Here is an 18,408-nt window from a genome sequence, read left to right as displayed (position 1 = left end):
TGTAAGTGTATCTTGTGTTTTTTATGTTGATTTAATTAAAAAAAACAAAAAAAACCACAAAAAAAAACGATACCGATAAAAAAAAACACGATACCGATAATTTTCAATGTTACATTTTAACGCATATATCGGCCGATAATATCGGCAGGCCGATATTATCGGACATCTCTAGTCTCAGTCATTAAAATGTTAAAAATAAGTCAAATTATTATTATTTTTTTAATTATTTAACCCTTACAGTACATCTCTATATCAACTTCAGGTTGATATGAAGTAAAAAAAAAAAAAAATTTTTAAATGGTTTTATGCCTTTTTTGTCAAAGACAACTTTGTTTTTTATAGTAAAACTGAAATATACAGTATTTAGTCATTAGAACCATAAAAGATCAATAATGCAGGATACCATTGATTTTAATTCACTATTATTTTTTGAGTAATCACAGTGTAAAGATAAATACAATCCCACTAAATATCTTTGGGATCCACTCATAAAGTGATACATTTTTATTAGTTTTTTTTTTTAAACTTTCAACACTTAAGTTACGAGATCAACTTCAGATACATCTGTCAATTTTGCGTTTAAACTATTATTTTGTTTGTTTTATGGTCTTTTGTCAAATAAAACTTTGATGTTTTTATATGGCAACCACACAATATATGCAATATTTTTTCCACATAAAACATTTTAAAGTGAAGTTTTTGAAGTAATTGGAGCCTTGAAAATAATTAATTATAACTAGAGATGTCCGATATTATCGGCCGATATATGCGTTAAAATGTAATATCGGAAATTATCGGTATCGGTTTTTTTATTATCGGTATCGTTTTTTTAATTTTTTATTTTATTTTTATTTTTTTAAATTAAGTCAACATAAAAAACACAAGATACACTTACAATTAGTGCACCAACCCAAAAAACCTTCCTCCCCCATTTACACTCATTCACACAAAAGGGTTGTTTCTTTCTGTTATTAATATTCTGCTTCCTACATTATATATCAATATATATCAATACAGTCTGCAAGGGATACAGTCCGTAAGCACACATGATTGTGCGTGCTGCTGCTCCACTAATAGTACTAACCTTTAACAGTTAATTTGACTCATTTTCATTAATTACTAGTTTCTATGTAACTGATTTTATATTGTTTTACTTTCTTTTTTATTCAAGAAAATGTTTTTAATTTATTTATCCTATTTTATTTTATTAATAAAAAAAAAAAAGGACCTTATCTTCACCATACCTGGTTGTCCAAATTAGGCATAATAATGTGTTAATTCCACAACTGTAAATATCAGTATCGGTATCGGTTGATATCGGTATCGGTAATTAAAGAGTTGGACAATATCAGAATATTGGATATCGGCAAAAAGCCATTATCGGACATCCCTAAAAATAAGTCAAATTATTATTATTTTTTTAATTATTTAACGCTTACAGTACATCTCTATATCAACTTCAGGTTTATATGAAGTAAAAAAATTTAAAAAAAAAAAAGGTTTTATGCCTTTTTTGTCAAAGACAACTTTGTTTTTATAGTAAAACTGAAATATGCAGTATTTAGTCATTACAACCATAAAAGATCAATAATGCAGGACACCATTGATTTTAATTGACTATTATTTTTTGAGTAATCACAGTGTAAAGATAAATACAATCCCACTAAATATCTTTGGGATCCACTCATAAAGTGATACATTTTTATTAGTTTTTTTTTTAAAACTTTCAACACTTAAGTTACGAGATCAACTTCAGATACATCTGTCAATTTTGCGTTTAAACTATTATTTTGTTTGTTTTATGGTCTTTTGTCAAATAAAACTTTGATGTTTTTATATGGCAACCACACAATATATGCAATATTTTTTCCACATAAAAATTTTTAAAGTAAAGTTTTTGAAGTAATTGGAGCCTTGAAAATAATTAATTATAACTAGAGATGTCCGGCAGGCCGATATTATCGGCCGATATATGCGTTAAAATGTAATGTCGGAAATTATCGGTATCGTTTTTTTTATTATCGGTATCGTTTTTTTTAAATTTTATTTTATTTTTTATTTTTTTTATTAAATCAACATAAAAAACACAAGATACACTTACAATTAGTGCACCAACCCAAAAAACCTCCCTCCCCCATTTAAACTCATTCACACAAAAGGGTTGTTTCTTTCTGTTATTAATATTGTGGTTCCTACATAATATATCAATATATATCAATACAGTCTGCAAGGGATACAGTCCGTAAGCACACATGATTGTGCGTGCTGCTGCTCCACTAATAGTACTAACCTTTAACAGTTAATTTTACTCATTTTCATTAATTACTCGTTTCTATGTAACTGTTTTTATATTGTTTTACTTTCTTTTTTATTCAAGAAAATGTTTTTAATTTAGTCATCTTATTTTATTATTTTTTTTAAAAAGTACCTTATCTTCACCATACCTGGTTGTCCAAATTAGGCATAATAATGTGTTAATTCCACGACTGCATATATCGGTTGATATCGGTATCGGTTGATATCGGTATCGGTAATTAAAGAGTTGGACAATATCGGAATATTGGATATCGGCAAAAAGCCATTATCGGACATCCCTAAAAATAAGTCAAATTATTATTATTTTTTTAATTATTTAACGCTTACAGTACATCTCTATATCAACTTCAGGTTGATATGAAGTAAAAAAAAAATTAAAAAATAAATGGTTTTATGCCGTTTTTGTCAAAGACAACTTTGTTTTTTATAGTAAAACTGAAATATGCAGTATTTAGTCATTAGAACCATAAAAGATCAATAATGCAGGACACCATTGATTTTAATTGACTATTATTTTTTGAGTAATCACAGTGTAAAGATAAATACAATCCCACTAAATATCTTTGGGATCCACTCATAAAGTGATACATTTTTATTAGTTGTTTTTTTTAAAACTTTCAACACTTAAGTTACGAGATCAACTTCAGATACATCTGTCAATTTTGCGTTTGAACTATTATTTTGTTTGTTTTATGGTCTTTTGTCAAATAAAACTTTGATGTTTTTATATGGCAACCACACAATATATGCAATATTTTTTCCACATAAAACATTTTCAAGTAAAGTTTTTGAAGTAATTGGAGCCTTGAAAATAATTAATTATAACTAGAGATGTCCGATAATATATATATATATATATTTACACACACACATATATGTTATGTTATGTTATTTTCATTTATTATGCGTACAATATAAATAGTCATAAAAATAAAGAGAACACATTGAATGAGAAGGTTTGGCCTGCACTGTACTGTGTATGTGTGTGTATGTTACTTTTCATGCAGTAGGCTTTAGGCCCTCCAACACAAGTCAAAAAGTTTGGACACCCCTGCTTTAGATACAAGTCTATATCATTCAAAACTTTGTTTTTTTCTGTGCTGATATCAGTATCGGACTGGAACATCCCTAAGTTGGGTGTATGGATGTTTGGAGCGTACTGTACATACTGGCGTTGAGAAGTGGTGGATGACAGCGATGGAGATGCAGGCGTCACACGAGGCTGTGCGTAGCGGCACATTCAGGGCATCGGACACAAACGCCTGGAAACCTCGATCAGCGCAGATTTGGAGGAGAGAGCTGCTGCGGTCACAGCCCACCTGGAGGAGGAGAGAGGAGACAACCTTGTTGGATCTACACAATATTCAACTTGTCCAAAGTATGTTGGATCTACACAATATTCAACTTGTCCAAAGTATGTTGGATCTACATAATATTCAACTTGTCCAAAGTATGTTGGATCTACACAATATTCAACTTGTCCAAAGTATGTTGGATCTACACAATATTCAACTTGTCCAAAGTATGAAGTGTTTGCACAGAAAAATGATATTTGATGCTAAAAATGCCGCCGCTGGGATCAATAAAGTGACAATTCCAGGTAACACTCACGCTGAAGACCTCCGGGTTGGCAGCCAGATACTTCCCGTTCCCGCAGCCCACGTCGGCCAGCACGCTGCCGGGCGGGAGCGACGACAGGAAGTGGCAAACACGGGGCCAGGGCGAGTGGCGGGTGCTGCTGAAGTGGGAGGCGATGGCGTCGTACACGCGGTGCACGTACTCCGCCTCCAGGCGCGCCGCGTCGCCGCCACATTGCGGGAGCGAGGGGGGAGGCGTCGCCGAGGGAGCTCCTTGACTGTCGCAGGCGGAGGGGAAAGCTGCGGGAATAAATGAGAGAAGAAGAGAGATTTTAACACAGGAGGACATCTGCTACTTAATATTTGTATCATAATGTATACCTGGTGTTAGAATAATTATATAAGTATCATAATATATACTTGGTGTTAGAATAATTATATAAGTATCATAATATGTACCTGGTGTTAGAATAATTATATAAGTATCATAATATATACCTGGTGTTAGAATAATTATATAAGTATCATAATATATACCTGGTGTTAGAATAATTATATAAGTATCATAATATGTACCTGGTGTTAGAATAATTATATAAGTATCATAATGTATACCTGGTGTTAGAATAATTATATAAGTATCATAATATATACCTGGTGTTAGAATAATTATATAAGTATCATAATATATACCTGGTGTTAGAATAATTATATAAGTATCATAATATATACCTGGTGTTAGAGTAATTATATAAGTATCATAATATATACCTGGTGTTAGAATAATAATATAAGTATCATAATATATACCTGGTGTTAGAGTAATTATATAAGTATCATAATATATACCTGGTGTTAGAATAATAATATAAGTATCATAATATATACCTGGTGTTAGAATAATTATATAAGTATCATAATATATACCTGGTGTTAGAGTAATTATATAAGTATCATAATATATACCTGGTGTTAGAATAATTATATACCGTAATTTCCGGACTATAAGCCGCACCTGACTATAAGCCGCACCAGCTAAATTTAGGGGAAAATACAGATTGCTCCATATATAAGCCGCACCCGACTATAAGCCGCAGGGTTTTGATGTGTAATTAGCGTAGTATATAGGGGTTCCTGCTACCACGGAGGGGATTGTCGGGACAGAGATGACTGTTTGGGAACGCAAAGCGTCCCATTTATTAACAATAAATCTTTCAATCATTCAATCAAACTTTCACATCTTTGACATGGCGAACAGCATTCGTGCAGAGTACAAATAATACAACGGTGCAAAGTAATACAAAGTGCTCGCCTGTACGTTATCAAAATAACCAGCCTACCGGTATATGAAAAGTCAGTCTTTAATCATTGTGTCATCGTCTTCCTCCTGCGTACTAAAACCACCGAAATCCTCTTCGTCGGTGTCGGAGAAGAACAGGCCGTAAATAAGCCGCACCCTTGTATAAGCCGCAGGGACCAGAACGAGGGGAAAAAGTAGCGGCTTATAGTCCGGAAATTACGGTAAGTATCATAATATATACCTGGGGTGTCCAAAGTGTGGCCTGGGGGCCATTTGCAGCACAAAGCTATTTTTTATACCAGCCTGCGGCAATATTTTCGGTATATTAGATGGAATTTCTACTTTTCAAATGTTTTTGTAATCAGACAATATTTTTAGTATATTAGCTGGAATTTATACCTAAAAATTTTTACTTTTCAAATTTTCTTGTAATCAGACAATATTTTCGGTATATTAGATGGAATTTTTACCTAAAAATATTTACTTTTCAAATTTCTAATTTTCTTGTAATCAGGCAATATTTTCGGTATATTAGATGGAATTTGTACCTAAAAATTTATAATTTTCAAATTTTCTTGTAATCAGACAATATTTTCGGTATATTAGATTGAATTTTTACCTAAAAATTTGTAATTTTCAAATTTCAAATTTTCTTGTAATCAGACAATATTTTAGGTATATTAGATGCAATTTTTACCTAAAAATGTTTACTTTTCAAATTGTCTTGTAATCAGACAATATTTTCGGTATATTACATGGAATTTTTACCTAAAAATTGTTACTTTTCAAATGTTCTTGTAATCAGACAATATTTTCGGTATATTAGATGGAATTTTTACCTAAAAATTGTTACTTTTCAAATGTTCTTGTAATCAGACAATATTTTCGGTATATTAGATGCAATTTTTACCTAAAAATTGTTACTTTTCAAATTTTCTTATAATCAGACAATATTTTCGGTATATTACATGGAATTTTTACTTTTCAAATTTTCTTGTAATCAGACAATATTTTCGGTATATTAGATGGAATTTTTACCTAAAAATATTTACTTTTCAAATTTCTAATTTTCTTGTAATCAGGCAATATTTTCGGTATATTAGATGGAATTTGTACCTAAAAATGTATAATTTTCAAATTTTCTTGTAATCAGACAATATTTTCGGTATATTAGATGGAATTTTTACCTAAAAATTTGTAATTTTCAAATTTCAAATTTTCTTGTAATCAGACAATATTTTAGGTATATTAGATGCAATTTTTACCTAAAAATTTTTACTTTTCAGATTTTCTTGTAATCAGACAATATTTTCGGTATATTACATGGAATTTTTACTTTTCAAATGTTCTTGTAATCAGACAATATTTTCGGTATATTAGATCAGTGGTCCCCAACCTTTTTGTAGCTGCGAACCGGTCAACGCTTGGACATTTGTCCCACGGACCGGGGGTGGGGGGGGAATGGTATTTATTTATTTATTTATTTTTTGTCATAAAGAAATACAATCATGTGTGCTTACGGACTGTATCCCTGCAGACTGTATTGATATATAATGTATATATTGTGTTTTTTTATGTTGATTTAATAAAAAAATTTTTTTTTTTTAAAGTCTTATTTTTATTATTATTTTTTACATTTCTTGTGCGTCCCGGTACCAATCGGTCCATGGACCGGTACCGGGCCGCGGCCCGGTGGTTGGGGACCACTGTATTAGATGGAATTTTTACCGAAAAATATTTTTATCATGATATATACCTGGGGTGTCCAAACTATGGCCTGGGGGCCATTTGCAGCCCAAAGCAATTTTTTTTACAGGCCTGTGGCACATTCTTCAAATACTATTTAAATAAAAACAACATAAAAAAAGTGAAATCAAAGGTGAAATGTGACGAGAAAAAGTTGCAATGTTGACTCTAATAACGCAAAGTTATTTTTCATTAAAATTGTCATTGCTCAAAAAATAATCATGAATCAAAATCAATGTCGGGATGACTTGTTGATTTATTCAAGGCTCTAATTACTTGACATTCAAAATTCAACTTTGAATTATTTTTCCTTAAAAAAACAACATTTCCTTGGACAAAAAGTACATAAAACTAACAAAACAAAAACAATAAAAACGTATAAACGACAAATAGATTTGAACTTGATCTAGATCGTTAGCATTTTATTTCTAGCATGCTAACGGCTCAGTGGCCTAGTGGTTAGAGTGTCCGCCCTGAGATGGGTAGGTTGTGAGTTCAAACCCCGGCCGAGTCATACCAAAGACTATAAAAATGGGAGCCATTACCTCCCTGCTTGGCACTCAGCATCAAGGGTTTGAATTGGGGGTTAAATCACCAAAAATGATTCCCGGGCGCGGCCACCGCTGCTGCTCATTGCTCCCCTCACCTCCCAGGGGGTGATCAGGGGTCAAACGCAGAGAATAATTTCGCCACACCTAGTGTGTGTGTGACAATCATTGGTACTTTAACTTTAACCTAATTTTCTAATTATTAAAAAAAAAGTATATATAGTTCTGGTTTTGAAGGTGAAAACTACAAAAATGGCCCCCGCATGCTCTAATTTACTCGCTAGCTTTGCCAACATGCCATCAATGATTGTGTGAGCATGAAAGAGGTCAGTATGAATATGTGTTACATTTGGAAAACCACCACTTTGTGGGCCAAACAAAATGACTTGGCCAGCCAAATTTGGCCCCCGGTCTGCACACTTGTTCAGAGTAATTGTTCCTCAAACCAAAGGAGGACTTTGGGCAAAATAGAAGCAACCCTAAGTGGAAGACAGCCCGACATTGTCAACATGATTGAAAATGAACATTAGTCAGAGGCTCACCACAGCGGCAGGGTCCATGTCGGATCTTACGGAAGGTGAAGGACGTGCGCGTGGCCCTCCTGCTCAAAGTCAACTGCTTGAGAGCGCCCAGGTCACACGTGGTATGAGCAGTGCATTGTGGGTCGCAGGCCGGCACCGTGTCGGATTTACGAGGAGTGATTCTAGAAAAGAAGACAGCCATTGTGGAGTTTTCCCAGCATATTGTCTGGCGTGGAGATGAAATGAAGCCTGAGGGGAAAGAGCGAGCTCACCCGTGTGTCCACAGGTGTCTGCTCTCTCCTTGCATCACCAGCAGGCTGCGTGCTGGCAGACACACCTGCACCACACCACCGTCTGGGTGACGGAACTCCATCACCGTCTGTAAAGTACACACACCGTCACACCTCCACAGCAGTTAACTCTCTGCTCATTCGTCAAAGTCAAACGTCAAAGTTGGAATGGCCACAAAACACACTTTGAGAGGTCTGTTAATCACTTTGCAATGCAGTCTGCTGAAAATGAGGGAAAGGCCCAATATACATAGGAACTGACGCTGCGGTCAAAGTTGGAATGGCCACAAAACACATTTTGAGAGGTCTGTTAATCATTTTGCAATGCAGTCTGCTGAAAATGATGGAAAGGCCCAATATACATAGGAACTGACGCTGTGGTCAAAGTTGGAATGGCCACAAAACACATTTTAAAAGGTCTGTTAATCATTTTGCAATGCAGTCTGCTGAAAATGATGGAAAGCGCCACTCTACATAGGACCTGACGCTTTGGTCAAAGTTGGAATTGCCACAAAACACATTTTGAGAGGTCTGTTAATCATTTTGCAATGCAGTCTGCTGCAAATGATGGAAAGCGCCACTCTCTGTAACAACTGATGCTGTGGTCAAAGTTGGAATGGCCACAAAACACATTTTGAGAGGTCTGTTAATCATTTTGCAATGCAGTCTGCTGAAAATGATGGAAAGTGCCACTCTACATAGGAACTGACACTGTGGTCAAAGTTGGAATGGCCACAAAACACATTTTGAGAGGTCTGTTAATCATTTTGCAATGCAGTCTGCTGAAAATGATGGAAAGCGCCACTCTACATAGGACCTGACGCTTTGGTCAAAGTTGGAATTGCCACAAAACACATTTTGAGAGGTCTGTTAATCATTTTGCAATGCAGGCAGCTGAAAATGATGGAAAGCGCCACTCTACATAGAAACTGACGCTGTGGTCAAAGTTGGAATGGCCACAAAACACATTTTGAGAGGTCTGTTAATCATTTTGCAATGCAGTCTGCTGAAATGATGGAAAGCGCCACTCTCCGTAACAACTGATGCTGTGGTCAAAGTTGGAATGGCCACAAAACACATTTTAAAAGGTCTGTTAATCACTTTGCAATGCAGTCTGCTGCAAATGATGGAAAGCGCCACTCTACATATGAACTGTTGCTGTGGTCAAAGTTGGAATGGCCACAAAACACATTTTGAGAGGTCTGTTAATCACTTTGCAATGCAGTCTGCTGAAAATGATGGAAAGGCCCAATATACATAGGAACTGACGCTGTGGTCAAAGTTGGAATCGCCACAAAACACATTTTGAGAGGTCTGTTAATAATTTTGCAATGCAGTCTGCTGAAAATGATGGAAAGCGCCACTCTACATAACAACTGACGCTGTGGTCAAAGTTGGAATGGCCACAAAACACATTTTAAGAGGTCTGTTAATCACTTTGCAATGCAGTCTGCTGAAAATGATGGAAAGGCCCAATATACATAGGAACTGACGCTGTGGTCAAAGTTGGAATTGCCACAAAACACATTTTAAGACATTAAACACCATCTGGCTGCTAAAGTGGATAGTGCACACAAAACACATTTTAAGACATTAATCACCATCTGGCGGCTAAAGTGGACAGTGCACACCCCAAATTTGTCACGTTTCATTTGTCAGGTAAACCACGAAGAACGGGGCTATGTAAAATCCCCATCCTGTCGTAGTTGAAATATTGTGCTGATGTAGTTAAGCTGTCAGAAGCACTGACCATGCATAAATCGAACAATTTAGAATGAGTACGTGTGATCGGTGTCGGTATCAGCCGATCTCACTGATGGATTGATTGGTATCAGGATCAACAACATAAATGTTGTTGTTTACATAAAGTGGCTTCTGAAAACTGTGATGTTGTGTAGTATATACTCAGTTACTGTAGTTTTTCCACTGAGTACGACTGTAAAATAATCCACCGTGGGGCCAAGGAAAGTTGTGAGTGCCAGCACTTAGATGAAGAAGGTGAGAAACACTACTGAATTCAAGAAACTTTTGGCAAAGCATCACGGTGGCGCCTGAGAGTACATACAGAGGTGCACAAAACTTATTTAAACTTAAGTTGAATCAAAATGACCCCTTAAAACTGAAGACGACCTGGTAGGAAATACACCAAATTATACAACAAGTGGAATAATAAAGATAAAGTGATACCTTTGCCCCCAGGCTGAGTGACAGGATGGTGTCCTCGAAGGCCGAGTGTGTGTCCACGTGAGGAGCAATACCTACGAGTGGGGCAACAAACTTATTTTAGTCTAGTGCGCATGCAGGTTTCTGTATGGAGGGACAAAATACATCTTGAAATCATTACTAATGTATTTAAAGTAATAGTACATTTAATTACTACACTATTTAAGTCATCGTTATTTCACAATGTCATTATTTTATGATTTATTATTTAACTGATTCGTGAAGCTGCTTGTCAGCACGTCATGAATTGATGTGAGTGGGCGGGTCCTAACACCTGATTGGTTACCTGTCACCTGTCGACCAGAGAAGCAGAAAAGTACTGGTTGATGTTTTGGCAGTAAAAGTGAGTAAATAACTAACTAAAAAGTCCTTAGCCGCCATGTTTTCAAAGCAATCATTGGACTAGATTCCTGTTAGCCCCGCCCACTAACTTTGATGGCTGTTTGACAGGTCAAATAATTCATGCAAGCACTGACGCACACGTTTATTAAATAATTCAATAAAACACCAAATTAAATTGTGAAATAATTAAGTAAATTATTAAATGTATAATTCAATAAATTAATAATAATCAAATTAATTGTTATTTAAATATTGAAATAATTATACAATTATGTTTTTTTTTATGCATTTGTTTATTGTATTTTTGACATGTACAGTCCAGGAAAGCTTATCTGTTTTTATCCAGTGCTTTCATGCTTTTATTTCTATTTTTATCTATGTTTCTGTTTTATCTAGTGTGTGTCACGATTTCATTTCTATTTAAATTTTTTATTATATATTCTTACTTTCTATTTTTATTTTTAGACTTTGTAGCACTTTGAGATTTTAACAAATGTAAAGTGCGTTACAAATGTAATTCATTATTATTATTATTAATACAATTAAATGTTTTTTTTTTCCCCTAACAAGAAACCCACAAAATTTGTATGTATAAAATAAAATAAAAATATACACACACAACAAAAACTAAACATGCACCAGTCAAATAATATTATATTATTAATAAAATATTGACATTAATGCCACAGGCAACTGCACTTATAATTAAATATATTTTAAAATAAGTAAATGTATGATGTTTTTAATTTGATCTGTAGATATAATGTCATATTTTGGTAATTATTGAATCATTTATTTAATTAATAATTCTTAGGCTGACATGAATCCACCCCAGCAACATGCCTATACAAGCACATTACGGAAAAGCTGTGCTGCCACCGTGTGGTACAAAAAAAGAATGCATACATTACAATATCCTGATTGATTTGAGCTGTATTAATTTACAGGAGAGTACAATTGTGCAAAAACAAACCTTGTCCGCACTCATACTGGTTTACAGTCAGCTGGTCGGGCATGGACTTGATGTGGCCTTTGTCCAGACACCTTTCCAGGACTGGGAGACATTCCGCAGGCAGACCTGGATGCACAAAAACGCACGCTCGATTTAAAAGTAGAAGTAAATACAACTTATAATAAAATTTAAAAAATAAGAGGTCACCTGCGGATAACGGCTTGTCTTTGTCCACGTTGTTGTTGTCGTAGCGGAACTCAAAGCCGTAATGTTGGACTCTTCTGTGCTTCAGCGCTTTCTGGGCTACAGTAACAGACGTTGCTATAGTTATTATCTATTGTGCTCGAGTTGTACTTTTCGTTTTTGCGCAAAGGCACACAACTTGTTATCTTCCACGGCAAGTTGTCTCCCGGCAGCAGTTTCTGTCTTCCAGCCCGCTAAAACCGCCACGGACGGACTTCAAGTACCTCGACGAAGATAAGACGACGGCACGCGGACAGAGCAGAGCCAGGGCGAAATCTCGAGCTCAAGCACATTTGCATTCTGAATAATCACGTATTGTGATACTGGGGTGTCCCCTCCCCCTAGAAGGGTGATGTTAACTAGGGAACTCCCGAATAAATAGAGGAGCGCGTGGGACTGCCCCTCAGAGCGTGGTGGGAGACTGTAACTGAGTGTGCAGCCCCAAACGTTTCTCCTCATGAGCTAAATTGAACTATGTCCTTGCTTCTTGTCTCGTTTAATAGATAGTTCGGGGTTTGAACCTGACAGTCTATTAGTGTCATAACCACTGTTTTTTCTTGCCCTGATGTAGGATCTGAGCCGAGGATGTAGTTGTGGCTTGTGCAGCCCTTTGAGACACTCGTGATTTAGGGCTATATGAGTAAACACTGATTGATTGATTGATTGATCTTTGTCTTTTAGCAAAAGTAAAACCGTTTTTATCTTTTACCTTTTTGAACAAGACGTGCATGCGTTTATTTCAAGTCGCCTGGACTACAGCAATGCACTTTATGCTGGTATTAGCCAAAAAGCTCTCTACTGGTTGCAGTTAGTCCAGAACACGCCTTATATATGAAAAAAGATTAAAAAATAGACCATTCATCGGCAGTGCGCCTTGCTGACCTATGGTCCGGAAAATACGCTACTTACCGGTGACGTCACCATTAGTGGACGACCAGTCAATGGCAGCAAGCAGCCGATCTTCTTCCTCTGGAGAAACAAAGTCTTCTACCAGCGCTAACCCTGCTGGCAGGGTGACACCTGCTTGTTGCTCACACGGAACTGTAAGCACACACGTATTCAATACAACCGGTTAGTCGTGCAGGCTTTTAGGCAGGCATCTTTCCAGGTACCTGATTCCACGTAGCTGAGATACAGCGTCACGCTATTATCGCCACACTGCACTTTCTGCCCGTTCAGGTGGGCGTGAGCCTTCCGAGAACTCTCCTCGGATCTGCGGAGACGGCAGAGGTTTTTAAAACTTGCAGATGTGGTGTTAGTCGTGAATATCAAGTACCCGTATGTGACAAAAGCGTAGGGCTTGTGAGGGGGCATGAGGAGGGTCTCCACTTCTCCCATCTGTTGGAGCAGAGCAGACACTTCTTCCCTGCTGACACCATTACCCAAGCCGCCATTTGCCACCACCAGACTCTGGAGAAGAGACGGCGGTTTGTTATATTATTAAATATCATATTTCTCTTTGAGCTGTGTGCTAACAGTGAGCCTAATAGGCTAGTAGGGGCCAAGTGCCAACAGGACGTCTTATTGTTATAGGCCACGGGTGTCAAACTTGTTTTCATCGAGGGTCACTTATACAAGAATATAAAAGTATTCATTATATTATTTACTATGCATGTGGTTCTTTGATTTTTGTACGTACAAAGTGATGGATAACTTGCTTTGAAATCGTAAGTCAAGGTGACAAGCAGATATTTAAGTATTTGTTATTTTTTACAAACTATCATACGGTATATAATAATTAGGGGTGCTAAAAAAATGTTTTAGAACATTTGAAAACCTTTTTTTTTTCCAAAAATCAAATGGGTTTTTTTCAAAAATCTAATGTTTTTTTTTCAAAAATCAAATGTTTTTTTTCCAAAAATCAAATATTTTTTTCAAAAATCAAATGTTTTTTTTTCAAAATTAAAATTTTTTTTTTTTGACTAACTAATAAAAAATAAAAATACATTTCTAGGCCATCTCTATGCTTACTTGGTGTCATAGGTCAGCAACCAAAAGGAGGTTTTGTTAAGGTGTTTGTGGAGGGAGATGTAGCCAGCGCTGCCTGCAGGAGCAAAAGTCACCGCCTCTGTCCATGGTGCCGAGGACAGAGCACCATCTGACGGGGGCGTGGCAGTGCTGACGGCGAGACACAGCTGGCAGGTGATTAGATTTCACAGGTGGTACGTGTTAATCTAATCATCCGTTGTCTTTAACAGTAAGCGGCCGGGAGCAGGAGGGGAGAGAGGACACGGACGTGACTGAAAAGTCACGTTCTACTAGGAGAGAAAACTTTTGTTGACAACATTATCATTAAAAACTAGGGATGTCCGATAATGGCCTTTTGCCGATATCCGATATTCCGATATTGTCCAACTCTTTAATTACCGATACTGATATCAACCGATACCGATATCAACCAATATATGCAGTCGTGGAATTAACACATTATTATGCCTAATTTGGACAACCAGGTATGGTGAAGATAAGGTACTTTTTAAAAAAATTAGTAAAATAAGATAAATAAATTAAAAACATTTTCTTGAATAAAAAAGAAAGTACAACAATATAAAAACAGTTACATAGAAACTAGTAATGAATGAAAATTAGTAAAATTAACTGTTAAAGGTTAGTACTATTAGTGGACCAGCAGCACGCACAATCATGTGTGCTTACGGACTGTATCCCTTGCAGACTGTATTGATATATATTGATATATAATGTAGGAAGCAGAATATTAATAACAGAAAGAAACAACCCTTTTGTGTGAATGAGTGTAAATGGGGGAGGGAGGTTTTTTGGGTTGGTGCACTAATTGTAAGTGTATCTTGTGTTTTTTATGTTGATTTAATTTTTAAATAAAAAAAAAAAAACAGATACCGATAATAAAAAAAACGATACCGATAATTTCCGATATTACATTTTAACGCATATATCGGACATCTCTATTAAAAACCTTGTTAAACCTGCACGCTTGGCTCCGGTGCCGTGTCTGACAGTGGGACCGTTAGGAAGCGACTTCCACAGTGTTATTATACCAAATAATACATTGCAAAAATCAGTTTGAATCGAGAATCGTGTTGAATCGAGTATCGATTATGAATCAAATCCTCACCCCAAGAATAAGAATCGAATGGCGAGGTGCCCAAAGATTCACACCAATAACAATTGAACATTTGTATATATATCCAATTTTAAAACATATGAAATGTCATGTATTACATACATTTTTTTTTCAGTCAAAATGGAAAAAATTAAAACATTTAGTAAGAAAGATGAAGTATCCACATTATTCCCAAGCTTTCGCCGGCCACATTAAATGACGTGTCGGGCTTCGAGTTTGACACTTGTGTAAGTTTTATTTTAATCTTTTTAAATAATGTGTATTGATAGCACATGTTTGTACGTTGACAATAGTTGAAAATAGTTTGAGAAGTTAGATATATTTACTGCTCTGCCCTGCGCAGTGGCTATACAGTATTATGCAAGTCTAAATTTAGTCTAGCTTCAAGTAACACTATTCAAATACTAACAATGTTGGGTAAACAATAATTTGGTTTTATTCTGAATCCAGTGTAACAGATTGGTGGTTTTAGCTGATATAAAGACTTTCAGGTGTTTATATATGTTTACGTTTAAGTATTTGGCAGACGCTTTTATCCAAAGCGACATACATAAAAACATAAAAAATACATATAAAACAATGACTGTAAACATGATCATTTAAGGGAAGAATGTAATACAAAATATCAATACAAAGTGTCAAGACAGAATAAACTCTGCTGCTGCAGCAACAGAGATACAGTCTATAAGATATATATATATATATAATGTATTCATACATTGTTTATGTAGGATATACACATGTATATATAACCTAATCATATTGTTTCTTCAACTTAAAAATAGCTGACCGTCTTTTCCCCCTTCCCAGTTTTGATCTGGGACGTCTGGTCACTTATATCATATAAGAATATTCTATTACTGTTAAGCAAAATATGAATAATAAAACATGTGTCCTTTATCATAGCTACTCATATGACAAAACAACTGCGTGAAAATCAGTGGTATTCAGTGAGGTAAAATGAATTAAATGCGCTGACAGTTCATTACTCCTGCCAAATAAATTGCACTGAGTGGAGCGCATCACCACTCCAAGATGGCGGCCCCGCGTCTCGTCAGCGCCAGGAGGCAGTAGCGCTCCATGCTGCGCCTACTTAGAAGATGTCTATGGCTACAACTAGCTAGCTTGAAATTGCCCCCACTAAGATGGCCGCCGTGCAGGCACGTCACTTAGCATGGCTGCTACAACTAGCTATCTTAGCGATGCATTAAAGTCAATCCTCAAAAGTAGCTACTTGACAGTGATTTATTTGAGCAGCTACAAACAAAACACGCCAGACTTTGCGTAAGCTTTTTGACAACATTGTATCTTTCCAGTTTGTTTGAGTTCAATGCGATGTGAACAATAACAACACAGAAGCTGTGACAACTTTTTCTTGGGGGGGAAATGTTCTTATTTTACCTGAGTTGGCTTCGACGTCGTGCTTATTCCTTCGTGTTTCAACAAAGTGTGGCTTGATTTTGTCTGTTTGCGCAGAAGTTTCTTGTCGTTTTTACTTCTTCTCTCAGCCCTCAGACTGCTTTCCACATCGGCGTCCATGGTGCGTCACTGTCATTTGGTCCGTGGGAAACGTCGAGTAGAGAAGGAAGGTTCCTCCTGCGCAATAATACTCTTCAATATTTTTATCATTTGGATTAAATTAATATTTTCATACATTGTTTTGTCAACTTCATCAATTTATTTATGTATTCGTTATTACTATATAAGCTTTTTTACAATTAAACCTCTTTATCATTGAACTTAAAACATATATAAATAAGCAAATACAATAGTTATGGGCCTGCTGCAATGCAAGCAGCCCATATTATTATTGCTCGTACTTCAACTTTTATTATTACAGCGTCGCACGTTTCTCTTACGATGAATACGAGACGAACCGGCTAACGAACATGAGGGGCCGTTAGGGACATTATTCAGAATTACCTCTTATACACACTACTGAAACACTCTTATACACACTACTGAAACACTCTTATACACACTACTGAAACACTCTTATACACACTACTGAAACACTCTTATACACACTACTGAAACACTCTTATACACACTACTGAAACACTCTTATACACACTACTGAAACACTGTTATACACACTACTGAAACACTCTTATACACACTACTGAAACACTCTTATACACACTACTGAAACACTCTTATACACACTACTGAAACACTCTTATACACACTACTGAAACACTCTTATACACACTACTGAAACACTCTTATACACACTACTGAAACACTCTTATACACACTACTGAAACACTCTTATACACACACTACTGAAACACTCTTATACACACTACTGAAACACTCTTATACACACTACTGAAACACTCTTATACACACTACTGAAACACTCGTATACACACTAATGAAATGCTCTCACATAAACAACTGAAATATTTTTCTCTCACACACACTACTGAAACACTCTTATACACACTACTGAAACACTCTTATACACACTACTGAAACACTCTAATACACACTACTGAAACACTCTTATACACACTACTGAAACACTCTTATAAACACTACTGAAACGCTCTCACATAAACTGAAATGTTTTTCTCTCACACACACTACTGAAACACTCTTATACACACTTCTGAAATGCTCTCACATAAACAACTGAAATGGTTTTTCTCCCACAAACACACACACACTACTGAAACACTCTTATACACACTACTGAAATGCTCTCACATAAACAACTTAAATGTTTTTCTCTCACACACACTACTGAAACACTCTTATACACACTACTGAAACACTCTTATACACACTACTGAAATGCTCTCACAAACAACTGAAATGTTTTTCTCTCACACACACTACTGAAACACTCTTATACACACTACTGAAACCTCGTATACACACTAATGAAATGCTCTCAAATAAACAACTGAAATGTTTTTCTCTCACACACACTACTGAAACACTCTCACACACACTACTGAAACACTCTTATACACACTACCGAAACACTCTTATACACACTACTGAAACACTCTTATACACACTACTGAAATGCTCTCACAAACAACTGAAATGTTTTTCTCTCACACACACTACTGAAACACTCTTATACACACTACTGAAACACTCTTATACACACTACTGAAATGCTCTCACATACACGACTGAAATGTTTTCGAACCCCCACATATGTCATAACACCGGAAAGGTCTCGTTCGCGCCGACTGGGGTACTTTCACTTGGGAACATTTCGTGTTACCAT

General features: G+C 35.9%; 1 protein-coding gene across 1 annotated transcript in view; it reads right to left on the bottom strand.

The window, feature by feature from the left end:
- LOC133663062 (alkylated DNA repair protein alkB homolog 8-like) overlaps positions 1–16,721 on the bottom strand; it is an 18,281-nt gene extending 1,560 nt beyond the window's left edge. The window contains exons 1-11 of the mRNA XM_062067250.1: positions 16,563–16,721; positions 13,335–13,468; positions 13,171–13,271; positions 12,968–13,099; positions 12,023–12,118; positions 11,837–11,941; positions 10,486–10,556; positions 8,281–8,387; positions 8,030–8,190; positions 3,928–4,193; positions 3,486–3,635 (exon numbers count right to left, since the gene is read on the bottom strand). Coding sequence (XP_061923234.1) covers positions 3,486–3,635; positions 3,928–4,193; positions 8,030–8,190; positions 8,281–8,387; positions 10,486–10,556; positions 11,837–11,941; positions 12,023–12,118; positions 12,968–13,099; positions 13,171–13,271; positions 13,335–13,468; positions 16,563–16,700 — 1,461 coding nt within the window. The 5' untranslated portion in view covers positions 16,701–16,721. The remainder of the gene's footprint in view (positions 1–3,485; positions 3,636–3,927; positions 4,194–8,029; positions 8,191–8,280; positions 8,388–10,485; positions 10,557–11,836; positions 11,942–12,022; positions 12,119–12,967; positions 13,100–13,170; positions 13,272–13,334; positions 13,469–16,562) is intronic.
- Positions 16,722–18,408: the final 1,687 nt, after the last annotated feature.

Source organism: Entelurus aequoreus, linkage group LG13 (genome assembly GCF_033978785.1).
Source record: "Entelurus aequoreus isolate RoL-2023_Sb linkage group LG13, RoL_Eaeq_v1.1, whole genome shotgun sequence".
NCBI classification, from domain to species: Eukaryota; Metazoa; Chordata; class Actinopteri; order Syngnathiformes; family Syngnathidae; genus Entelurus; species Entelurus aequoreus.
This window is presented reverse-complemented; position numbering and strand designations above follow the sequence as displayed.